Source organism: Choloepus didactylus, chromosome 8 (genome assembly GCF_015220235.1).
Source record: "Choloepus didactylus isolate mChoDid1 chromosome 8, mChoDid1.pri, whole genome shotgun sequence".
NCBI lineage: Eukaryota > Metazoa > Chordata > Mammalia > Pilosa > Megalonychidae > Choloepus > Choloepus didactylus.
In genome coordinates this window covers 69,214,644-69,241,692 of record NC_051314.1, presented here as the reverse complement: position 1 = coordinate 69,241,692, position 27,049 = coordinate 69,214,644, and the positions used below count along the sequence as shown (strand labels likewise).

General features: G+C 43.3%; 1 protein-coding gene across 3 annotated transcripts in view; it reads right to left on the bottom strand.

Moving 5' to 3' along the window:
* Window positions 1–27,049, bottom strand: part of PPM1H (protein phosphatase, Mg2+/Mn2+ dependent 1H) — a 311,989-nt gene that overhangs the window by 52,113 nt on the left and 232,827 nt on the right. For all 3 annotated transcript variants that reach the window (XM_037847540.1, XM_037847541.1, XM_037847542.1), the window contains 2 exons: window positions 25,169–25,287; window positions 641–704 (listed from right to left, as the gene is read on the bottom strand). In XM_037847540.1, the coding sequence (XP_037703468.1) occupies window positions 641–704; window positions 25,169–25,287 (183 nt within the window). The remainder of the gene's footprint in view (window positions 1–640; window positions 705–25,168; window positions 25,288–27,049) is intronic.

Below are 27,049 nucleotides of genomic sequence, written 5' to 3'. Positions count from 1 at the left end.
TGGGGCTCTGGGAGCTGATGGTGTATCTTTGCTACCTCAGCCCAGAGTCTGGTTGATGTGTAAGTAATAAATTAGAAGTGATCCCACAGCATTATTACAGTGAAGATTTGAATCCCCTTCCATGTGTCAAGTGGAAAAGCAGATTTGCAAACACTTTCATGGGAAGGTGTGAGAGCACTGGACCAGGAAGTAACAGGGCCAGGGTTCCAGATCTGGTGTAGGCATTCGCTAGCGGTGTGCCTTTGCCTGAGCCATCTTAACCTCAGAGCCCCAGTTGCTTATAATCCGGCCAGCTTTGCCTGCCTCCCGACTTATTGTCAGAAATCAAATAAGATGATGAATGTGAAAGTGGTCATGTTTAAACACCATAAAAAGTTATCCAAATGGATTGGAAAGGTGGATGGTATTTTTACAAAATTGACTTTAGTCCCTTGTGTTCCACCCCTGCTCCCTAATACTTCTACTTCTTGGACCCTCAAGAGAGGGGGGCCTGAAGATGATGGATGTGATACTCTTTCAAGCTGTCAAAGCTACAAAATCAAGAGCTGCTGAGTAGAACGCACAGACTGCCACAGGCTACACAGAATGGCAGCAGGTCAGAGCTTTGTCCTCTCAGTCCAGGCAAAGCACATGCACCTACCTTCTTGCCTTCTCCATATATGAGGGGAAACTTCAAGTCATCATCCTCAATGGTTTTGTATGCCCTGTAGGGGGATAAAAACATTTTTAAAAAAGGTTTGCACTCAATTAGCGACCCGCTGCCCCGACACAGGCCTCCAGGTACTTTATTTTCCCTGAGACTCCATCTGCTCCTCACACTGCCAATCTTTCTTTATAGAGTTATTCTCCTTACAGAATTGTGCCTTTGTGTATGTTTTTGCAAACCAGAAAATACCAAGTCTTTATATGCTCAGAGAGGGAGAATAGGTTAGCTTATTCATAATTAGCAAGAAAGAGAGAAGCGTTTCTGTTCTAAGCGTTCAGTGTCTGTGCATAAGGATGTGCCCCACCAGCAGCTAATGGGTACACATTATTCATCCGAAACTATGAGAAAGAGCAGAGTTCAGGGATGGATGAACTGTGAAACTACTCCAAGAGCCAGTTCTCACCTTCAGGGCTTGTTTAAACTAAAGTAAGCCTCGTTTTGGGATGGCCGGAGCAGGAATATTTAGAGCCTATTTGACCTTCAGTACGTCATTCAAGGTTGGCAGAAAATTCTTTGTTTCAAAATAGCTTTTAAATGGCCATTTGACACAGAAAGAAAATCCAGTTTATGCTTCAATGGTTTATTCCAGACATGATTGTCCAGATGTCACTATGTGCACAGCTGAGGCTGGCCAAGGTTAAGGGTAGAAAGCAAATGAAGCCTGTTTCTTGCAGTTTTGCTCAAAAGGAAGTTAAATTAAAAAACAAAAACAAACAAACAAGGTACTTGATTATTAGCTGTATCACCCTGAATAAGTAGCTTCATCTTTCTTGGTTTTGTTTTCCTAACCTGTAAAATGAGAATAATCACACAGGTTGTAAAGAGTTTAGCACAGGGCCTAGCACTTAGTAAATGCGCAATTAGTAGTAGCTATTATTAATATTTAGTAGATAATTAATACTTTGGCCTACCAGTTCCCTGTCTGCAAAACGAGGAGAGCATGCTTATTCACCACTTCAAAGTAGTATCAGGAAGACCATGTAAAAGATGGGATATAGCTGCTGCTGAGTTTGGTGCTAGAAACGAGTAAGATGCTTTTCTAAAATAATGTCTCCTGAGTGCATGGAAAAAACTAATTGACTAAATGTTCCTCCCTAGGCAACTTGGGAGTGAATCTGAAATCAAATTTAGGGAAGTTCTTGATGTATAAAGAATGGAACCCAATTTAAAAAGATTTCAACCCCAAAGTTAAAGCAGTTACATCCCTATTTTCTAGGATGCTATTTGGGTAAGCTGTTCCTTCTCAGGGGCTAGAGAATCAGTGAAGTTTTGGTTCTAGATGCACCTGGGCTCGAATTCAGCAACGCCATCTGTCTAAACCTGGGCAAACAGATGAGCTTCTCTGGACCTCAAGGTCCTCATTAATCAAACAGGGGAAACATTGTTGCTCACATGTGGGGTTGTTGTGAGGATTAAAATGGGGTAATGAATGCAAAGAGCTTAGTAAGTATTTAGCACAGTGTCTGCCACATATTGAGGGTTCAATAAATGCTAGCTGCTGCTGTCAAGTGAGCCCAGAGATATTCTAGGAATTGAATTTTTGAAAAAGGAACTGTACTATTTCCTTCCCCCAAATCTACCGAATTTCCATCAAAGTGGAAATAGCCACTTTGATGGTGTTATACTCACATGGGTTATTTTAAACACTGTGGTATACAAGCCACTTGTATAAAGCTATTATTAGAATATAGACCTAGCTTGGGGATTCAATGACTTTGCAGACTATCATATTTTCAACCTTGGCTACATCTTGAATCATCTGGAAGGGCTTTTAAAAATCCTGATGGCCAGGTCACACCTCAGATCAATTAAATCTGAATCACTGGGGGTAGGACCCAGGCATCAGTTTTGTTTTTTTTTTAAAGTTTCCCAGGTGATTCTAATGTGCAGCCAAGGCTGTGAACCTCTTGTAGACCAAACTTCAGTTAGCTAACATTCAAAATCAATTCAACAATAAGTCTTCAATCGGCTTAACCTCAAAGATGATGGACTATACAGCTCAAAGGAAAGGAGAGAAATGATGAAGAGTGAGAAGACTGGCCCAGACAGACAGGAAGAAGACTGGGAACCACAACTAGAGAGATATAAAATGATCCTTCCCATGGGTTAGAGAATCAACCTAGAGAGAGGATGGAGCCCCAAGACCCAAGCACAGGAGCTTGGAATTAAATGACAGAAGGCAGCAGCTCTACAAGCAATGACTGGAAATTACTTAGAGCTCTGCAGAGATAGGGTAAGAGCACTCTTAACAGGCTTGAAAAGGCAGCGAGCAAACTCTTCTTTAAGACTCAACCACAAGCCCAGGTAATTGAATTCTCTCAGGGAAGAGAATTTCAGGAGTTCAAAGTCAGCATTACCACAATTCTGAAAGACACACACTTATCTTAGAGTCCTCACCTGCAAGACTGAGACAATTGCAAATACTAATTTTATATATTGCTTCTGTTTCCTTATCTTGGGGAACAACAAAAAATTTAATAACAGAAAGGCAACGCCAGAAAAGGAAGGTTTATCTGTTCCTGCCAGTGTTGGTTTCCAATCAACGATGAACCCTCACCCTTCCCACCATAGCAAATAAGTAGTGTGGCTCTGGTATGATGAGGGTGAATAACTATAACTGATGAGAGAAAGTTCAACACCCTTTCCTCCTTGGTCTTTCTGGATCCTAAGCATATTTTATCACATAAAGGTAGGTGGAATTATCACTACAATTAAAGTCTTGAATAATAAAGTATAAAATACTCAAGAGTTAAAAATTGGTAACTTGATTGAAATTTATAAACTAATGAGACCTAATGTAGTTATTTACTAAACACCTTCTACACGCCAGATATTGGATTTGGGGCTTACTTATGGTGTCTAAAATCTCTACCAAGACTCTGCAATGTCCTCTTTTACAGATCAGGGAACTGAGGCTCAGAGAGGTTAAGCTACTTTCCTAAGATCACACACCAACTTGGTAGCCCTAAAGCCAGACTCAGACATTCCCAGAAAACACACCAGAAAAAAAAAAAAAAAAGGACTCAGCTTTGGGAATTTCCAGTTCTAACTGAAGAGGCTGAAATCAGATCATTATTGTCCACTGCTCAGTGAGTGGAAAAAGAAATCTGATGAAGAAAAAGAGAACTTTTGGCAAAAGAGAAAGGGGAATTTTCTGTATTAGTGCAAGAACATAAGACCATGTGGGGACAGAGCCAGCAGCTGCTCTACTACAGAGTCTACAGGCAAGAACAGAGGAGAGTCAGCAGATATGACAGCCGCATGTTCTTAGACCTGCCACAGCTCTCCAGGTCATTTCACCTTTGGCCAAACAATCCGACAGAGCCTTCTCTACAGACAGCAGGCCTCCCTCAAATCTGTTCTCACAGTTTAAGGGGCCCACCCTAGTTCTACCAACTTGAAAGGCTTGTCTCTTATTATTATATTATAGTCCAAGGCTAGAAGACTAGGCTTGAAGCTATGTTTACAGAGTGTCCTTGGCTTCATCCTTCTCAGCTGGGGTTGGTAGAGGCTAAAGGAGAGAAGTCTGAAGCCTGAGAGAGCTCCAAGAAATGGATATACTTGGGATCTGAGATTAAGAGAAAATGTCTAGTCATAGAACCAACTCCTTCATACTAGTTGGTTCTATGACAAGATATCTTCTCCTCTGATTTATGAAACCCTGAATGAATTAAAAAACCACGAACAACACAAAATTCAGATTTTACAATAGTTTTACAGTAATATAACCGACCAAAGAATACATTCAATTACTAGTTACGAAAACTTAAAACTGAAAGGCTTACGAAAGATTTTTGGAATACCTCTTATTTTGGGTCAATTCCTTTATGAATTTTTATGAGGCCAACTGACAAAAGGATGACATGAGGAGAAAACTACAAATTTTAAAAAGTGCTATGTTTTTGGCTTTCCCTAACTCAGAGGCATTATCTCCAAAAGTTTCCACTGAACATTTTTTTTTTTTAAATATATATATAATGATTTCCCTTGGTGTGTTGGTTCTACAAGACTGAAAAAGCAAGATGCCCCTGGTCTGGACCTACTAGAAGGAGAAACTCAGCACTGGAGAGACTGAGAGTCTGTGTCAGTGACCCCAAATGCAGGAATCCCTCCTACAATACACCCCATATTGGTCCCTGGCCTCTGTCATTGAAGGGACTGCTATACAGTCTTTGTCCTGGAAACTTCACAATATTTAACATCAGCTCATTCCATCGGAGAACAGAAACTGACCCAACATTTACCCACCGGTATGTCCGGCCTGTCCTCCAGAAAAACATAAAATAATTCTAGTCTCTCTTTTGCTTGACAGCTCTGCAAATATTAGAAGATAGCTATCTCGAAGTTTTCTCCTTCCCAGTTCCTTCATCAGTTCTTCCCAGGCCCTGGGGGACCATTCTCAACTACTCAAGTCACCATTCATTCAACAGTTACTAACTGGGCACCTACTAAAAATCCAATACTATAGTAAGGTCCCTCTGGGAGCTTTCTAGTTTGCCAGTGTCCTCAAGGAATGGAACTTAGAGGTGAAAACACAAGACAGGGTCCAAAAAAGAATAAAATTATGACTTTCTTTGATTGGGCTTTGGTTTTTTTAAGAAGTAAAGAAGCTTATATGTGCATGATGTGTATGCACACGTGTGTCTGTGTCTGTGTGTCTTAAGTAACCCAGTTCACAAGTAAAACGATCTGGAAATGATTTTTTTTTTTGGCTCACAAACGCCCCTCGTTTACACCTATGCAATGGGTAATTTATTCTCAATAGAAGATTCCAATATCCTTATCAATTTTATTTTACTGGTTTCAGTCCATTGTTCCAACCTACCCAGAGCTTTCTGAATTCAGGTCTTTTCATCCAAAATCCAAAATGTTTCATCCAGAAGCTCTCCTTCTATGCTTATGTTAATGTTAAATTTGATAAGCCAGCTTCTGCTGTCTTCATTGAGGTCAATGAAATAATGCCAAGCAGAATCAAGCCATTAGAGTTCTTTCTCCAGGCCAAGCTAACTATCAATTCTTGAAAACTTGTGGATGAAAGTGTGTGCAATTTGGAAAAAAAACAAATTCAGCATAATTTTCTATCAAGAAAATGAGAAATCCATCAATTTCTTTTTTAATACAAACAATGGAAAGTAAAATAAACCTAGGCAGAATCTTGTCTGGTGGAAAGGCACAGAAGATAGACTAAACAGTAGAGGGGAGATAAGAAGATAACCACTGTTTTAAAAAGCCAAGGGCTTTCCAAAGAAGATACACAAATGGCCACCAAGCACATGAAAAGATGCAACATCATTAGCCATGAGGGAAATGCAAATCAAAACCATGAGATACCACATCACACCCACTAGTATGGTTGTTCTTAAATAAAAAGAAAATAACAAATGTTGGTGAGGATGAGAGGATGCGAAGGAAAAGCAACCATCATACCTTGTGGGTGGGAATGTAAAACAGTACAGCCACTGTGGAAAACAAGTTTGGCCGTTCCTCAGAAATTTAAACATACAATTACCATTTGATCAGGCAATTCCAATTCTAGGTATATACCCAAAAGAACTGAAAACAGGGACTTGAACAGATATTCACAACAGAACATTATGAACACCAATGTTCACAGCAGCATTATTCACAATAGTCAAAAGGTGGAAGTAACCCAAGTGCCTATCCATCAACAGATGAATGGATAAATAAAATGTGGTATAAATACATAAAATGGAATATCATCAGCTATTTAAAAAATAGAGTTCTGATACATGCTACACTATGGATGAATCTTGAAGACATCAGGTTGAGTGAAATAAGCCACACACAAAAGGATAAATATGATTTCACTTCTTTGAAATACCTAGAATAAGGAAAGGCACAGAGACAGAAAGTAGATTACAGATTACTCAGGGAGAGAGGGGAGCAGGGCATGGGCATGGGGAGTTACTGCTTAAAGGGTACAAAGTTTCTATTTGGGGTGATAAAAAGTTTTAGTAATGGGTGGTGGGGACAATGGCACAATACTGTGAATGTAATTGATATTACTGAATTTTACATATATAAGTGGTTAAAATGGGAAATGTTGTTTTTTATATATTATTACAATAAACAATTTTTTTTTTTTAAAAGCAATAGGCACATAGGATTAAAAAAAAAAAGACTGAAAAACACTGATCTAGATAGACACTGTGCCAGTGGGTGTGGCTCTCAGGTCTTTGATGAAGCAACTTAACTAAACCATTATCTTTTCAGTGTTTCTCCATCTTCTCCAAAAACCTAAGAGATGAGACAGTCAAATTTCTTACAAAGTAGAAAACACCATTCCTATGCTCAAACAGCCTAGAAACCCATCAAAAAGGAGATGGTTATTATCAAGAAGGAAACCTCCAGTGGATGCTGCTCCTTCAGACCTCTCTGACCCCAAGGCCAGAGAGAGGCACTGGCTGCTCCCCTCCACTGCCGCCCAGCCAGCCCCTACGTCTGCTCTCAGCTCCCCCTGGCTCCTGACTGGCTCACCCACCATCCTCCACGACTCTCTCCCTCCTTCCCTGATGACTCCAGCCTGGGTTCACAGATTGCTTTTATGCCCTTTTCCCTCTCGTCATTCTTGGCAATTTTACATGCTGTGCTGGTGCTTCCGGAATCCTGACCATCACCCTAACCCACCTCTGACGCCCATTGCCTCGGTCCCCAACACCTCACTTGCATGGCCGCGCCGAGAGCCTTCCCGCCTCGGAGACTGGCACCCTGAACCCTCTCCCTTTCTCTCGCTCCCTTGCTGCAGCTCTCAGGCCAGCCCCCCCACCCCCAGGGACCCTCGATTCTAACCGCCTCCTAGCCCCACTTGTTTCCTGAAGTAGGCTCCATTTGCGGCAAACCTTTTCATACTTTTTCCTCACCTCTTGAATGGAGTATTTTCCCTAATAATATGATACCCAATCCTGTTTTCTCTACCTCCAAAACATCCAGAATCTGAATGGCTTTCAACAGCTCCACTGCCATCACCCAGGTCCTAGCACCATCCTTTCTTGCCTAGATTACTGCAATCATGCATCAGAACTCCCTACAATAATGCAGGCAAGCGAGGATGGTGCCTGGACCAGGGTGATGGCAGTGAAGGTGCTGAAAACCGTTCAGATTTATCCCTTACCTCCGTTCGTTCTATTCTCATAGAAACAAGAGTAATTATTTTAAAATGTTAGACCATGTCATCACCCTACACAAACCTTCCGGTGCTTTTTCCCCTTTGTACTCTAAATAAAAGCCAAGTAATCAAACGGCCTTCTTTAAAACTGCTCCTCTACCCAAATTTCCTATTCCATTTCCCTGCTTTATTTTTTTCCATGGCATCTACCACCACCTAATATTTAAAACATTTTACTTTCTTATAAGCGTCATTTGTAATTTTTATCAGAAAAAGCTTTGCCCAAATTTTCAACCTGGTCGGGATGCCTGCTAGTGATTCTCCCACAACCACTTCTCTTCATTTAACTCTCTTCTATCCACCATCATCATGCCTCTGCATAAAATCCTCCAGTGATTTCCCACCAGTCTTAACATACAATCCAGCTACAAGGCCCTCCGTGGCTCAGTCTCTGCACACTGCTCTGGAGATCGTTTATCACTCCTGCTACTCTCTCCTAACAGCTGGCTTTCTTGCTGCCTATTTAACATGCAGGGCTGTTCCTGCCATGGGCCTTGTGGCTTGTTCCCCTCGCCCTGGGCCGTTCTTCCCCTAGATCCTTCCCTAGCTGGCTCCTGGGCGTCACTCAGAAGGGCCTTCCATCACTGATGATTCCCTGCTCCAGCTCCTGCTGCTTCAGCTCTCCATGGCATCTACAGAGAATAATGTGAGATGAACTTATTTATTAATTTGCTTACTTGTTTATATTCTGCCTTGCCCTCTAGAACATCAACTCCATGAAGATAGGGACTTTTGTCTAATTCATTGCTAAACCCTCACCTCTAGAATAGTGCTGGGACATTGTGGCTATAAAGTAAATAGTAGCTAAATGGATGAATAAATGAATGAAGGCTATCCCTTCATGCTTCTCAGCATGTGAGTTTCCCTCTAGTGATATAACCGTAGTCCTGGCTTCCCCATTCATTTAATTTTTTTTTAAATTTCTTCATTAGTTTTTTTTCCCCAATTTTATTGAGATATATTCTCACACAACACAAACCATATCCAAAATATACAAAGTGTAGTAAGCTTTCCAATGGCTGAATTCAGGGCTGAGTCCTATCAGTGATACTTTGACTTTGTTTACCTCTTAATAGTAAAATTACAGGTTTCCTTTAACTACCTATATATGTTAGTAGAGGGTTATAAAGTTACAAAAATAACATTTATGACCCTCTTGTCTATTCCCTTCTCCTGATAATTCCTAAGTACCACCTCCGAAGTGGTGGATTTTTGTCACAGTTCTTCTCCAGAGTACACAGGGTTACCCAGGCCACTTTCTTCTTCTGCATCAACTTGGTTTAAAGGCTATTTGCTGAGGAAAATCTCCCGCTTCAGGGAGTTCTTCCTATTCTGCTGGATTCCTCCATCCCCAGCCAGAGCCCCCATTCTGACTTCTTAACCACAGGCCAGGAACCCTGAACTCGCGCTTTGGCATTATCCACCCAGACCACTTCCCACGATCTCCCTTCTGTCCTAGAAAGAGGGGCAGAAATACCACTTGTTTCCCCAAGTCTCAGTCTCCTCTGCAGGACTTCAAAGTCATTTAAGAAGCACGTGACCCCTTCCGGGGGGGAGTAGCGGGATCCTCTTTCTTCGGGGACTGCCTAATCCTGACAGGACACTTGGGCAGCTCCATCGACACGCGCCCAGAGTCACATTCTTCCACTTGCTACCCTCTAGACAGTGCCCTGGATTCCTCGCCTCCCCTGGGACCCTTTCCCCTTGGATTCCTGTTCCCTCCTGGCGGAGCACACTGTGGTACATTAGAGAAGACCAGGCTTGGAGTCAGAGGCTCCAGTCACATCTTGCTCCTCACATGAACTAGCTGTGACCCTGGGAAAGTCCCCCCGACCTCACCAATTTGCCTCTTTGGCTGGATATTTCACAGGATGGTTGCAAGGATTAAATGCAGATATGCTTGGGAAACTCCTTCGGGAAGGACAAGGTGCTATTTAACTATAAGTTGTAGCTATTAATGTCTTAGGAGCCTCATTCTTTCTTGAACACAGATAACTAGTTGGTGGCCACCAAAGGCAGGAAGCCTGAGCACCTCCCCATAGGAAGTCTGCTTCTCCTGAGCCCCCAGGTCACCCCGATTCATGCTTTTCCACCTTGCTAATGATATTGGAGCCTAAAAGCAAGTACCTGTGCAACTTTATCTGAAAAAGTCCATGGTTCTGATGTAAGGTGCAGACTGAAGAGACTCAGAAGAACACCACAGACCAAAGAATCTAAAGGGAGTGCCGTTGGGTTAGGCTGAAATATTCGTAAAAGGAGAAACGCCCCCACTCACCTGGAAGCTCAGTGGCCCTTAGGAGGGCAGTCCTATCTTGCTCACAGCACAAAGTTGGTCCTCACCTGGTATGGGAGCCTTCCACAGGGGCTGAGTGGGTTTGGCTAGATGACGGTAGGCAGAAGCTTTTTGGTCTTTTGGTCCCGCTTCTGCCTTCCTACAACCAAATCTCAACAGAAGCTCGACTCCCAGAAGGCCAGGGAGATAACACCACCCAGGCCTGGCTGCTCAGAAACAGACACATGCCTGGGGCCCAAAGGCCGCTCGTGGCTTTTAAGAGCTTGGCATGACCTCAATTCAGCAACTCACAGAATCCGCAGAGGCTCTTGCTTGGCTTGCCTCTCCCATACCCACCATCCTCAGACCTTCCTGGAAGAAGTGATGCAGGATTGGCAACCACCCCATGCTTCCTTTTTCCTGCTGGCCGTTTGTATTTCCAAAGGAATCAAGCCCAAAGCCAAACCACAGCGCTCAGTTAATGGAGGTGCTGCCTGCGCCTTGAGATGGCCTCATCGGACGCAGCCGAGTCTGCCTCTCGCTGTGTAAACATCCAAGTGTGCACGTGTGTGTTTCCTTTAAGGAGACAGAAGATGATTTCAGTTTTTGATTAGGTCTTAGGCTTATTTTTAAACATGTCTTCTTTTAAGAGTCCTTTTTCTTGGTTTTAAAGACTCACAGTTAAGAAATTTCCAGATATCTCTTAAATTTGCCTTTGGATTGAATCTTACCATGCTGGAAAGATGGAGCTAATGTGTGTCAGGGAGGGTGACTCTGGGCCAAGCTTTATGAGGTCAGGCTCAAGTCCAAGTTGTGATGTGCAGATGATGGTGGCTCCTGGGTCCCTAGGATGAGTCTGAAGAGGCTGGGAAACAGCCCATATCCAGTAGGCAATTTGGGGGCTTAGGAATGCCCTGAGGGAGCAGGTTATGTTTTCTCCACCACAGGCTCACCACTGACTAACAGGCATTAGTTATTTGTAAACCTAGGTTTTGGGGGAAGGGGCCATATTTGATTCATTGGGTTCCTGAGTTCATGTGCCAAGAGAGCTGTTGTGAAGGGATACCTTGATTATAAACATGCCTTTCTGAGGCCTAGACTATCCAAACAAAATGTTTTCTCATTCTGGTCTTTGGACCATCCTTTAAATTAGTTGTCTGTAAGCTGTGAACAATTGACGTTCTTCTGCTAATATGGTGCAACACCCTGGATTCAGAAACAAACAGTATGTTTGAATTGTAAGAGTGGGATGAATACCTGGAGATGTAATTTAAGAGGGCCGGCAGGGGCAAGACAGCCCTCTTTGGGCACACCTGGCTGCCATGATGAGAGCCACAACTTCTCTATCTCTTTAGATGCATCAAAGGGGTAACCTTCTCTACAGGACAACTTTCCATTATGGGGCCCAAGCTCTGGTGGCTGACACTGAAATTACCCTTGAGGAAATCCCCTCTTTGGTAGGGCCCACCCAGTGCTCCTCAGGTAGCACAGGCCCTGGGAAAATGTCTATCCTTCCACCACCCCCCGCCTCCCCCCACCCATCAGCATGCCTGAGCCAGATTCTGCCTGGAGTTTTGGGAACCATTTCTCTCTTTTGGCCTAAAAAATCTTCTTCCTCCCACCAGCCCAATGGATGATAGTAAGCTTGCTTTTATTTTACTGGTGGTCTCTCAGAGTTAACGGGGTATGAGCAGAGGTTTCACATCTTGTGACCCACAGTAGAAAATATCTTGGTGACCCACTATACACACACACACATGCCTCTCAAAAAATAGTATTTGTCCTTCCTATGTGATATATACTTTGATATTTTCTTTCTATTCTGCAGTATTTAATTTGTTTAATATGCCCATCTCCATATACTACACTGATTTCAAAACCCACTAATAAGAGACTATACACAGCTGAAAGTCTGGGCAGAAGAAAAGAACTTATTTTTAGTAGCTCCCAAATTAGGAGCTAAGGCTTTGACCAGATTCATTCAGGAGTATTTATTGAGCACCTAGTAGGGGCCACAGGTGCTGTACAGATGAGCTAAATAAAGTAAATAAAGTAAATGTTATCTTAATTCAAGGACCCAAATTTAGCAGCAGAGAGAGATTCACACAGAAGGAAAAAATGCTTTGAATCAGTATTTTGAGAAACATAACCATGTGTTCATGCAAAACAGACCCTATACTATTTCAGGATAATGCTCTCTGAATGACTTTTAGGGAAATTTCAGATTTGGAAATTATTTTTGATTCAGTATCCACTTGGTGTGCATTAGTGCTTGGCCAGGACAGCTTCACATTATAATCAATAACATTCAGATCTCCCCACGGGTATGAATCAGAGATCCTTATTTTATAAGCACACAAATATGGAGTGATTTCAGCTTTCTCAGGGACCATTCATTCTGAAACAAACATGAATTTCACTGGCACTGGACTTCATATTGGATGAGACCAAGTCAGTATATACAGATTGGGAGATGACCAAAATTGACCCCATGGCCACTCATGGGGGGGAGAAAAGAGCAAACAGATTGCTACTTACAGAGAGAGACTCTACTTGGTGAGCGCTCTTGAAGCCCTGCCTCACAAAATTTCTCCCATTCTGGTCACACAGAGATTTGTATCATGGAGCACAGAGACCTGTGGTCCCCTGGGAAGAGCCACTTGCGGTGGAACTCTACACTATGCTATAGAGTTTCAAAACTTTCCATCCAAGTGCCCTTGAACTGGTTACAGCACACAGGGCACGGCTTAAATATCCCAAAGTACATCAGTGCTTTTTCAAGTCTTCTGTTTAACCTTAAAAAAGCACTGGAATTTTGCATAAGCCAATACATAATCAACATTTATTTCAATACACAAAAAAGATCTGCCCCAACTCTTCAGGTGACATTGAAGCTGCAGGAAGATGTTTATCCTGTGGATGCCCACACTGTTCTGGAATGTTCTGCTGATACCTATGTTACTGAAACCTCAGAGTAAGAAGCACAGACCTGGTAGTGGTTGCCGGTATCTCCCAGTGGGGGGAACACAGCACTGTCAGCTCCTGCATTGAGGTGGCCCTACTGTTTTAGAGGATAGAGTATGAAGCAGCTGTTAAATGTTCTGCTGTTACCGCACCCTAATACTTACAGAATTCTAATACACACATTTATTGCACACTTGATATGTTCCAAGCACCTACAGTCTTAAAACTTATATATTTCTTATAACAACCTTGTATGGTAGAAAGTAACATTATTCCCACTGCACAGATAAGGAAACGGAGGCATCGACAGGTTACCCAGCTAGGAACAAAAGGGGCCAAGCTCACGTCCAGGTGTGTTCCCAAAGCACATTGTGCTCTTAACGACGACGTTTTTTTGCCCATCACTGAAGAGCTTTGAATCTGTGTAAAGCCTACAACATGGCATGATATCCAACAGAATGCTTAAATACCAACTCCTGTCCTCAGTAAATGGTAAAAGTGAAGTCCATCCCCACCTCCAGGTTTCCAGAGTGATAAGTTGCACAGAGGTTTAAATAGGCCGCATGCTTAGACTGTTTCTTCTCTTAATATGATAGATGGACAAGACCACTGTAGAATTAAGTTTAACCTGAGGTTTGGCTTTCAAGTTGTATAGTTGCTAATAAATGGAGAGACTCCAAATCTTCAAACTTGGGTGTCCAGCTTTCCTCAGGGTGATCCAAAACTACCCAGAAGAATTAGACAATTTTAGGGGGAGGGGTCATTTACTAAGGATGAACAGGAACGAGAAACCTGAGAGTTAAATGCCTTGGGAGCAGCGACTCCTGAACATGCCTGGGGTCAGGACTATCCATAAGCATCACTAAGGCAAGAGAGAGGCTTGACTTGATCTTGACCCACTGTTGGTACTTGAAGACTTACCCACTGCTAGTCCTGTCTACTGGCCCCTCCTGAACCAGTCCTTGGCCTGCGTGGGCAAAGGGGTCTCAAAGTAATAGCAGAAGAATAACTGGAGGTGAAGACCTCCAATGCCCTAGGAGCCACAAACCCCTTATAGAGCTGGGCTGCCCAGCACTCTTGAATCGATCACTTCTGGAGTTCTAATGTCAAAGGCTGTCCAAGATCAGTGTGTATAAGGATGTATAAGAATTTTTTTTTGGGGGGGGGGAGCTTTTTAAAAATGCAGATTTCAGGACCTGAGGGATTTTGAGCCAGCAGGTGTGGTAGAGCCTGGAATGTGCATTTTTAATCATCTCCTCAGATGAACAAACTTCCCTCTGTACATCCCTCTATCAGTTTTGATATGCGATTGTAGTCACCCATTTATGGGCCTGCCCCCCAACATTAGATTGTAAGCTCTGAGAGGGCAGCCACTGTCTTACTCATCTTTGCACCTGCAGTGCCCAACATAATGCCCGGTTCACTGAATGAACAATTGCTGAGACTGACCATCATAGGGTTCAATGAAGCCTGGAGCTCCATCCTTTAAGTTACTGAGCATAATGCACAGCATTTGATGTACCTTGGAAGATCCTCAAGGCTGATTTAATCCCAGTGGAATGTGAAAATAGAGTTTGGCAGGGTATTGCTTTTGCCAGAGCAACAAAGTGAAGACAAGTGAATGTGTTACCCCACTACCCCTTCATGAGCTTTCTAAAGTTTTCCTTGTGGTCCAGTCATCACAAAGGTGAGGGGTGGCTGACAGATGACACGCTGACCCTCTGAATTCTGTTGGTGTCTTTTCTAGGAGCATTTCTAGACTTCACAGAAAGATCTGTGTTTAGCTCTTCAACAAGAGACAGACAGAATCTTATCTTCACTCTGAATAAATCTTTGTTTTGCTTGTCTGAAGGTGAGAGGAAGACAGTGGTAGGATGAGATCTTTCAGGGCTTGGGGTAGAGGTTCTCCAGCTTTAGTGCGTGGATCCTGGGGTGCTTCAGAAACCAGGAGACATTAAACCAGCACCTCAGGTGATTCTAATGAAGATCTTTCCAGGCCACAGTGGGTTAGCACCTTCATAGGATTGTTTGTTTGGTACCAGAGTAGGAACCAATTTCCTACTCTGAAACCTGGTGGGCAGGGAAAGGGCAGCAGGGAAATAAGGAAAAAAAAAAAAAACTGTATCAAGCTCTGGTAAGGGTGAAATATTGTAACTGGAGGAGTGTAGGTTGGATACAAGGAAATGTTTCCTTGCCTGGGTTGTAAAATACCTAGAAAATGTGTAGGAGTATTGTAGTACCCGCTTCTTGTAATTTCTTAAAAATAGGATCCTATAATTAGGCTGAGGATTGGACCACATGTCCTTCTGAGCATACTGTCAGCCCTGTATCTTTGCCCTGCTGAAACTGTGTGTCATTACGTACTTTACAGAGGTGTAGAGTTCCATAGGGTGGAAACATAAAATTACATTAGTTGTTGCCAGCCTTAGCATGGCATAAAGTTTCCCATGAGCTGACTCCGATCTACATATCTAGCTTAATGCTTAGCTTCACTGCCCACCACTGCCTCACACCCTCCCACGTCTGTCTTAGATTTTGTTACCAACAGGACTGTCATCTAGCTGGCACATATCAATACGATTGTGTATGGGAGCTAAAACATTGAAATGCATCTGTACTGGTGGCAATTCATGACCATCCCCAGCCCCCTAAACACCCTCCATCTACTGCTCTGACCTCCCCTAGCATCCCCATGGTCTGGTAAACAAAAGGTCAATACCTGGCACAGCAGGAGGCTTCCAAGAGCAGCCCAGTCCGAGTCCATTCCTCCATGCTGACCGAAATCATTTGAATATCACTTCTGGTTTCCACCTTCCCAAAACTCACATCATATTTTCACATCTGTGGGATGTGCTGTACCCTCTGCTCCGAATGCCCTTCCCTCCTGTTCTCAACCCTCCTGAAACCCCTTTCATTGTTCAGCTCTTCAGTTCAAATGCAACCTTCCCTGTGGAGTCTTCCCCAATCCCAATCTCTCTCTTTCTTTAAAAAAACAAAAACAAACAAAAACACACTTCTTCTACCACAGTCAAAAGGCCTTTCTTTAAACATCTTTTTATAACTTATATATATTTTGTCTTGCATCTGTTATTTATGTAAGTGTCCCAACAGATCTACTTCTTCCACTGCTGAGATTTTTAAGAACAGATTTACAGGTAAAACGGTACTTGATAATTTTTCAGAAAGCAATCCCTGGGCCAACTAGTAATGTCTCATGCTAACATAGCCCTATCTGATAAGATACCTCCTTTTGAGGAGACATTTTAGCCACTGAGGAGCCTGGGGTCCCAGCTCCCTGGATCTGGCTCAGGAGGGATGCAATGGGCACCTTAAAAAGTCCAGCATCTAGGACCCAGATGGCAGATACAAAGTCAGTGTGAAAACCAAAAACCAAACCAAACCAAAACAAAACCACCAACAGCATCCAGGAAAAGGGAGGCAATAGCTTCTGGGCTGAAGTGATGGCATCTTTTCTCACAGAGAAGAGCCCCATCTCTTCACCCAGCTCACTGCAGGACAGATTTGCCAAGCAGAGATGGCCACACACCTTGATCTTCCTTCAGTCTCTGGCTTCTCTAAACTGCCTTCCTTTTTCTTTTAGGTTTCCAGCCTCTCATTACCTGGGGAAGAAAGCACCTCAATACACTAAACTGTAAACCTCCCGAGGAAGGGATCATCTTGCTGATCCTTCCACCTTCTATTCTCCATAATATCTCATGATTCTAATGTCATCAGACACTTATATAGCACTTATCATATGCTTGGCTTTGTTCAGTGCACTCCACTATACTAACTTAAGAAGTCTTAAATATTTTTAGGTACAGTTATTAACCCCATTTTACAAATGGGGAAATGAGACAGAGAGAGGTGACATGATTTGTCCAAATCCCAGACAAACCACCTGGTTCCACCATCCCTGTTCTTCACTACTACTCAATGTATAATACACAGTAGGTGTATCATAAAGGTTTACTAAATATAAAAAGTGCACCCCCAGGGGCTCCTTGGCCAAGAAGACCCTGGCTATTTTTACATGGATTTCTGACATGTTAAAACTTCCCCAGAGCACCTGGAGCCAGGTTACCACCATACAGATACTACACTCCCCGTAACATCAGTCACTAGGAAGGACAGGTTGTTGTGCTATGCTTAGGGGTAATATGAATGAGTATAGATAAATTGTGTGACTTCTCAAAGGGTCTGAGGGGGAAAGAAAGGCTGAGAAGTTTCTTGGCCACTTTAGGAATGACAAACTTACACTTACCAGAGGGTGTGTGTGTGTGTGTGTGTGTATTAATGGATGATCAACAGGGAGCAAGCTGGCTAGGCATCTCTTTTCTTTTTCCTCCCTGTGGCCTGACAATGCCTGCCTGTCTTGGCTTCCAACCATTTTAAAGACCTCATAGCTTCCACTGGCCTCAAGCTCAGAGCAGTGGGGAGGAGGGTGGGAGAGCAAGGAGTCATTTATCACTGTCAGGAAATGTGCTCCACACAGCGGGGCAGGCTTTCTTCCCTGCTGCTTCTGCAGCTAGAGCTGCAAATCTTGAAAAGATGCAGAACATGCACATTGCAAATAACCATTCATCATCCCTACTCTGGGAGCCCCCGGACAGAAGCCCCTCCCTATGCGAGGCTGACCCACTCCGACTTCAGCTCCAGCTCCCAGTGGAACTTTAAAAACAGGGACTTTCTGGGTGCCTAATCCCTGCGCCAGCCATTCCCTGTGCCAGCCATTCCTCACCCTGGACAATCTATTAAGGTTTAGGATTAAAATTCTCTGAACTGACATCCTAGCCCCCGAGTGCTGCCATTAAATTATGAAAGTATGAGTTTCTGGGAGGAAATTAACACCAGGCTTAACTAGGGAAAGGCCTGCTTCCTTGTAATTATAAAATTAAAATTTGCTATTTCCCTGGCGTGTTTAAAAAGTGGCCCACTGAGGAATATGGCACAACAGTAATGTTAGGATTTGCACCGAGGCGGTAGTGAAAAATCCTTCCATGCCCCCAAAAGCTAGTCAGAGCATTTGCAGGTAAGCTTCCAAAGACTGGGTTAAAAGTGATTAAAAACAAAAAAGAGGGAAAAAGCACAGGGTTTGAATTTTCCAATTACTCTTTAAAACTCAAGAGTCAAGCTGCTAGAAAATGCAGGCTTTCCAAGTAAGACTAATAACAGGCATGGCCAACACATAAATTCAGGCCCAAAAGAGGGACACTGTCCCTTTAAAAACTGACTGGGGATCAGTGGAAAAGCTAATGAGGAGTATCAGTAGGGGCTGCTTTATTAGGTGGTCCTCGGGAAGACAGAGCCTGAGGTTTCTGTAAGCGGGCTTCTGTGCTTGATTCACTAAATCAATTTACATTAAATGCGGGCGCAGCCCTGGAGTTGGCTTCATAAAGCATTCTGCAGCGTTTCTCAATCTGCTTATGCACCTCCCTGATAGCCTTCCTGAATGCGCTGTCAGAGGGCATTGGAAAGAGCAATAAAGAATAAGATAGAAGCCATATCTCTGGTATTTGTTAAACTTGACCCAGGAGCTCCAGACTGTGCTTAGGAATGCCTTCAGCGAGTTTCTCTCCCTGGAAAAGGGGTGGATTAGCTGGTAAGAAGCCCAGTGCTGTGGGGCTGAGGTCCATGCGCTGGCTCCAGGCTGCAGAGGGAGAATAAAAGGTCACCCCAAGCCAAATGGAAAGGGTTGGAAGTGAGGTTGTATTGAATCAGATCCTCAGGACCTGAAATATTCCCCAAGAAGAAAAGGAAAAGCAGAAGGAACAAAAGTGCCAACAGGCTGGCACTAGCCCAAGCAGCAGTGGCGAGAGGCTGGGCAAGGCCTGGGGGGCAGCTTGGGGTGAGGCAGGGGTGCAGATGAAGTGGGCACCCCTTCACGCTGGCCGGCAGGATGCCAGCCTCTCTGCCACCCCACAACGAGTGCCCTCTGGAGACCTAAACACAATGACTGATGCCCCTGAAGGTCTGAGGGGCTGAGTGGGGCCCACCCTCCAGCAGACACAGAGCCTGGCAGCAGAGGGGCCAGGAGCCATAGAATGGGGTCTATACCATTTGGCTTCTATCATTTGGCACCCCTTATGCCTTTTTAATTTCTATTTTTTAAACTCTTTATTGTTGGGATAGATCCTTGCATCGTATTCCATCCCACCCCCAACCAGACCCACACTCTTATTAGTGAGACCGCAGCACTGCCCAAGGGAACTTCCTGCAATGCTGGAAATGTTCTATATCTGCACTGTCCAATACAGTAGCCACTAGTCATGTGGCTACTGAGCAAGTGAAATGTGCCTAACGTGACTGATGGAATGCATTTTTAACTTTATTTAATTTTAACTAATTTGAATTTAAATGTCCACATGTGGCTAGTGGCTTCTCTATGGGAGAGCACAGAGAATGGAAAACGTTTCCTTTGCCTTAAAAAAGTAGTAAGTGCTGAAATGAGAAAATGGTGGTTGACTCTACTCTGTTCCCAGTGGAAAAAATCCCTGGATTTGCTCAGAGTTTTAAGGGAAATAGAAGAGGGGAAAATAATCCTGATGCATCATCAAGTTAGAATCTGAGGAATTAAGGGCTGCAAGAGACAATTTATAAAAGGTTACCATCTCTGGAATCTTTCTAATGGGATCTGTCTTTTCCATAAACTCTGAAAACCAGAGCAAAGCACATTCCCCACCAGACAGAGGTGGTGGCAGCAATGGTTAAAGGAACCATTTTACAATTGAGAGACGGAGGCCCCGACATTGTCCATGGTCCCAGAACCTTGGCAGAGCAAGGGCCAGTCCCCAAAGAGCCTAACTCCTAAAAAGTATTCTCTTTCCTAAGGAAAGCCATGCTATCTCAAGTTACTGATTTAGCCTATCTTCCTGAAATCAGATGTTAAATGAAATAAATGTTTTTAAAAAAAAAAAGTTTTGCTTGAAGAAAGAATTCTGGTGTACTTTGCTCCTAACTAGAACCATCTGGAAGCAATCCTGCATTCACACGATGGACTTCTCTTTTTCCTTGGCCCTTGCTCCTGCCACAAATCCCATCAGCCCAGGAACAGCTGCTGGAGGATCTGGCCTGAAGCCACGGGTAAAGCTCCAGTCCCCTCTCACATGAATTTCCTCCTAGGCCCCCGGTTTGCCCATCACCCCATGTGGCTGGACACAGAGCATGAAGAACGCTGATCCTACATGAGAGGGCCAAATCACCAACAGTCTCAGGAGCAGGGACCTGGTGCCACAAGGCCAGCTGTGAGAAACTGTTGTTTCAATTCAGTAACATAGATGGTTGCCAGCAAATTACAGTCTGAAACAGCTCTGAGGGCTGTGGGTCAGGACACAGAGCATTCAGACAATGCCAGCTACAGTGTGCATCCTGCTATAGCAGCTCAAAACAAACGTCTGGGGAGGAGGGGGGTGGCCAGCATGCATGGAGTGCAAGGCTGGGATTCTGAAACCAGGGCCAAAAGACCAGGTACAGAAGGTGAGAGCTGGATGGGTGAAGAGGAGAGCAAGGAAAGACAAGATCAGGACCAACTCAGTGTTGGGGGTGCCATGAAGGAAAAGGCTTTGGAAATCAAGTCACTGTGCAAATTATCTGAGGAGAAGGGTAAGGTGCAGGGTGGGAGTGGGGGAGCCAGGGAAAGGACCAATTTCATTATGATGGTCCTGGTGACAATAACCTTTCGTCCTCTATACAATCTGGGCCTGCCAAGCTGTTCTACAGTCTCCGAGAATGCACGAGGGTGGGAGTGAAAGGATCCCCGTCAGGAGGCAACAGACTCATCCTTAATTATGAGACAACGCTTCTCAGAGCTGACATCCTCTCCCACACTTCTTTCCACTGCAGACACACCACAGAATGCTGGCATGATGCTGCTCTAATGAGAGCAGTCAATTTTCCTAAGCATAGGAGATTTGGTTCTTTGGGGATCTCCCCCCACCCCACCACTCCCAAATCACATACAGGGTCTTAGTGACAAGTGTGAAGCATCACAATTTAATTTGGTCAACAATATATTGGGTCAGATTGGGAACTAGAAAAGTTACTGCCTCAGCAGCTCCTGAAATGCTTCACTCCATCCTCGTTTCCCCTAAAGGACTGTCAAGGAGGCACTGATTCTGGTGGATGGAAGTCCCAGACTTAAATTTATATTGCAGCTCAAAACTGAATAATTACATCTTATCTCACCCTGAAGAAGAGGTGGCTGGAGTACGAGGTCTGAAAGAGCCCTGGACTAAGAGTTGGAAACCTGGGTTCATATTCATATTCGGATATTTTTACATTGGTGGAAGTTGAGCAAACCACCTAATCTCTCTGAGCCTCAATTTGCACATCTATAAAATGGGAACAAGGGGAGTTATACACTTGACAGTCCAACACAGTAGTAGTGTAGGCCCTGAAGTTATGCTGCCTGTGTTCATATCCCAGTTTCTCCGCTTACTAGTTGTACAATCTTGAACCCCTCTGCCTCAGTCTCATCTGTAAAAGGTACCCAGTTCATAGGATTGTAGTAAGACTTGAACAGGAAGAATCATTTGAAGCTTTCATCACAGTGCCTGGCACTTAACTCTCCTGATTACTGTTAGCTAGCCCCATTACCATCATGAATAGTGGGGGGTGAGGGGAAAAACAACTGGGCAATTCACTACAAGCATTAATCTGCTTTGCAGTGGGTGAACTCTTAGAGAAACTAATTCACAGCCCACAGCTACTTCTGAAGCCAAGAACCATAAGGGAGGGACTAGATAAGGACTCCTTTGCCTCCTTGAGTTCGACATATTTCCAAATGTTATCCAGGCCATCTTCAACTAATTCCATCAATTAGCAGTAATTTAAGGCTTTCATGTAAAGGAAATAGGTCACAGATCTCATCTCCTTTTCCATAGAATTTTTCCACTCCTTTTCTTTCTACTGACAACTAAAAAAAGCAGCAAATTGGAATCCCACCTTTTTTTATGTCCTGAAAAATGACTGCTAGATCTGAGGCTCTCCATCAGAGGATAAAGACATTTAAAAAATGAACTTCTTAAAGCTGGGAGAGAAGGGTTACATAGGCACCAGTCTAAATTGGTTTTAAACTTCCCAAGTTCTTCCAACAAAGATGTAAAGAGCTCTCCTTCTTCTTAAGTCCCATTTTCAAATCGAAAGAAAGAACAGGTAGGACATGCACAAAGGTATACATAAATCTCTGCTTGTAGCCAAAGTTGTGAGCCAACAGCCAGGCAGGGAATTACACTGAAACAAACCAGCAAATCATGTCTGTCTGAAGCCATTCTCAGTCTCGGCTCCTCCATTATTCAATACCTTCTACGGCGGTCCATACAATGATACACAGCCAACTTACGGATGGCTTATTTGATTAGGACAGATGGGGATATGTGTGTATAAGAAAGAGAGCAAGAGAAAGCAATTATGTGCATATAAAGTTGGATGTAATCTAGTTGCTGAATTTGTCTACATTAAAAAATATATAAAACGGGCAATCCTGAACATTTTGTTATGGGGAACAATGTACATGCCATTCAGAAGAAAAAAGAAGGAAAAAAAATGGCTTCAAGGGATTTGGAGAAGGAAGTATAAAAAACTAACCTCATAACATGTTCTACTTAGAAAGAGAGGTTTGTGAGCATCTTGCCCATTACCAGGAGGCTGCCTGTCATCCCCTTAGGACTGCTTTCCAAACTAGTCACTGTAAGTTGTCTTTCTCTGTATGAATTGATACGAGGCCCCTGCAACAAAGACATTCTCCTACGAGGAGATTCGAGGTATGATATTTACCACGTTTGTTTTGACCGCTTAGGGCTCAGATTCTCAAATCTGCCTTGCTGGTGTAGAAGTCTTGCTTCAAGCTCAACATGTTTCAAAAGCAAATTCATCACATCCACCTTCATATCTACCTTCCACTACTCTGAGCCACCTGCCTCCCCTCAACTTCTGTCAATTCCACCACTTTTCTTCCTTCCTTTCATCCAATAAATAATTGCTAAGTCTACTGTGTGTCAGGCATGGGACTCAGCACTGGTGTTCCCCTCAGGCAGCTTGCAGACTAGTTGAGACATATTTAAACAGATCATCAGAATTACTGATTTACATTTACATTTGCATTTATCCCTTGGCCTAAATGATCGAGTCTGTTGTCTCAAATCCTTTCCTTCTCTATCTTCTGCTTCTATCCTTCTATTTAGCCTTCAAGACCACACATATGTATCTCTATGATCATTTTTCTCAAGTACCTGAGTCTGTTTTCTCCCCTAGTTGGTCTCCGTCAGACTTCTCTGAGAACCACCTTCCTAAAACATTGCATTCATCATTTCATTTTCCTCCTCAGAAAGACACAAGGGCAACCTACTGTCTCCCACACTAAACCTAAACTCCATGCCTAGCTTCCCAAACCCTCTATTATGTTTCCTCAGTAATAACTCAGGCAGATTCCCCATGGATTCCCCCCTTTGATTTGGCCATTTTCCTCGCTGTCTCTTGCATCTATCCTTTTTTGTTTATGTGTTTACAATCATGTGGGTTCCGAACCTAGGATACCCTTCCATCTTTCTAAATTCTACGAAAGTCAGACCAATCACACACTTTCCTGAGCAACACTAGCCCTCACCTCAGTCTTTTCTACAACTAATGCTGATTTTGTCGATTGAATAAAAATGGATCTATAAGAAAACCCAGTCAGAGTCAGGATAATGACTATAGGGCATCAAAACTGCAAAACTCCAGAGCTGCAAATCTGGGGAACCCTTTCCAATATATCCATTCATGTTTTAGAGTAGGAGCTAATGTTTAAAGCAGGGGTAAATATTTTTGGCTGTTTGGGCCAAGCAGTTTCTGTTGCAACTATTCAACTCCCCTATTGTAGTGTAGAGGCAGCCAGAGACCAAATATAAGTAGATGGGTGTTGCTGTATTCCCCCCAAAACTTTATTTACCAAAATAGGCAGTGGGCAGAATTTTTGGCCCTCGGGCTATAGTTTCTGACCCCTGTTTTAGAGCAAGAGTGGAACTGGTGGGGATCTTTTCTTCTAGGTGGCAAGTGACAACCAGAAGTCTCCTGGATCAACCTCTCATCTTTCCTGGTAGCTAAACTTGTTCCTTTGAAACAGTAAGCACCCTAGAACTAGGTCACCAGCGTAGAAGTCATTGCCACTGGAATTTGGGCTGTGACCATCTATTATAGCCGTGAAGAAGAGATAATGAAATCTACTTGTTTATCAATTGTCTTCGAGATATGGTGGGGGAAGAATCCACTGTCTCATTCTCCTACTGCCTTCTCCCAGGGGAGGCTCATTCAGTTCTAAGGGCTAATCTTCACCCACCCAGCTATGTGCCAGGCACTATTCTCTAATTTAATCCTTACACCAGCCCTATAATATATAAGTACTTCATAATAATACCTGCTTTTCAGACAGAAGAAACAGGAGAGGTCTTAGTCAATGTTATCCACGAATCCACGTCAAAAATGATACTGGTGCTTGCACAGGTGTTTGGAATACATCACCCCCTCTCAAGATTTTGATTTGAGTGTGATAAAATAATGAGAATAGCTTATTACCTTTAGTCTTCACAACAACCCTTCAAAGAGTATATCTTCACTTTAGCCATGGAAAAGTGGGCTCTAAGGGTTAAGTAGTTCGTCCCAACTTTGCCTATTTAGAAAGGTCAGAGCCAGGATCCTAACCCAAGCAAGTATGGCTCTATAAACCTTGGGCCCATTCCCTGGTAATTCTGACTTAATAAATAAAAAGTTTAATGTGTTTTAAAAGCCCCCAAGTGCCTGTTCCCTCTGAAGTGGTGTATTAGGTCAACTTCATGGGGTCTAGATAATCCCAAGAAAGGCTGCAAGAGGCAAACCAGCGCCTGTGACTTGAGAACGGTGCCTAAGTGAAAACAGCAGAAGTGAGCGTAGCCCCTTTTCCTTCATCACAAACCCGGGTCTCTGGCTGCACCTCCTAATCTGAGCTGCGCAAGTGGCCTTTTATGGAGATGACGCTTCCTTCACACACCTAGTGGCGGTGCCAAGACAGAGCGAGGCATGTTCTTACCAGCCTGTCATATTAAAGTCCCTGTAGAGCATCTTCTTTCCGAGTTCCTTTCTCTGTACTCTCCTTGGAAACTCCAAATGTGTGAACTCATTTCCCAGCAAGTGAGGCTGCATGAATGCCTAGTAGCAAAAAGAAAAAACACCACACAAATTTAGAGGAAAAAAATAAGACTTGAGAATGTTTTGCAAATTGAGACAGACCTTATTTCAAAAACAAAAGAACTGTCCCATATTTTGAGAGAAGTAAATAGATTTGAGTATCTAAATGCTAGGAGAATATCAACAAAGAAAAATCATGAACTTAATTTACAAGGGGATGTATGTAGCTTCTTCATTTGATATGATAAATTAATTGTAACCAAAGACATGTATAGCTAAGGTCAAAAGAATACGGGACTGAGCTTTTCCAAAGGTTTTTCTTGTTAATTCAAATTCAAGATGGTTTCAGTTTTCTGAATGGCTTGGCTTCCTCCCTGGCTTTGTCTCTTCTGCTTGCCGTGTTTATACCCCTAGTTAGCATGGCCTTGTCTCCCGAATCCGCATGTGAGTCTCCCCAGAAACACAATGGCCTGAAGAGCAGGCTGGGACTGGATACACCAGACAGGAACTTTCTGTTGGACTCCCTCCATTTTGCTTTGCAGTAATTTGATCATGTAATTGTATTCCGGAGCAGATGGCTTTTTCCCCTCCCTTAAATCTCTGTTCACACTACAAAAGTCTTGAGCAAACAGCCACTTAGGGAATTGCTTTGAAACAACAAACAGTCTCATTGTCACACTCAAAATTCAAATCCAGCTATCCAAGAGACGAAAGCCCATGTATTACCTTCCCTGCTCAGAGACCACACACTGTAAGCATCCCCACACTGCAGCCTGGGCAGGATGGATTTTCCTTTTCTCTTATTTTTTTTCTTGGTGAGGAAGAGTGGGCAGAGCATATTATGGCCTGGCACAGTAGGAAAGACAAGGATCTCTACAATGATACAGATGGCCACATCCTCAGTTTACTGAAAATGGGCATTGCCTACAGCCTATTTCCTACGACCCACTATTGAAGATCTCCCACTGATTCTTGAGGTGGTTCAGAGGTACTGGTTAGAGTTAAATCATGGGAAGCTAAGGGTATCAGGGGCCAAAGAAAGCGAGCTGAATTCTCACCAGGCTGTGGTACACGTGGCCAGATGTGGTCCTCTGGAGCAGTTATTCTGAGTGGGCTTGTGGATAGGATGGGTCTGAGGGTGGGAAGGGGGACTGTGCCTTACTGTCTACTGTCTGCTGTAGCCCCAACAGATTGCAGGTCTGGTGGGAATTCTGGATTATCTTTGAGGAGTTCTAGAAACTCTGCTGGGGGCGAGTATCAAGGAAAGTTAAATAATGGAATTTACAGAGAGGTTCCTCTGGGAAGGAAAAAAGGGAACTAATACCAAATAGGGCAGTTCAATGGTGTGGGATGTAGGTGAGACAGGCTTGGGTCTGAATCCACACTCTGCATTTATAAGTTTTGTAATTTTTGAGAGGATTATTTAATTTCTTGGCCCAGCTTCCTTATTTTAAAATTTGGTTAATTTTATGAATTTCACACAGATGTTTAATAATTAAATGAAATATCTATAATGCATTTATGGTTGTCTCTGCTTGTAATAAAAATAAAAAGTATATCCAGCTAACAATTACTGAGTCCTACTAGATCCCAGTTAGTGTGTTAAGTGCTTTGTGAGTTCTCATTTTACCCTCCCAACAACTCCAAAGGCAGGATCAGCTACATAATTTGTGGTGCCAAGTGCAAAAATGAAAATGTGGGACCCCTTGTTCAAAAATATTAAGAATTTCAAGACAGTGATAGCAGAGCATTAACCAAGTGTGGGGACTTCTGTGACTGCACA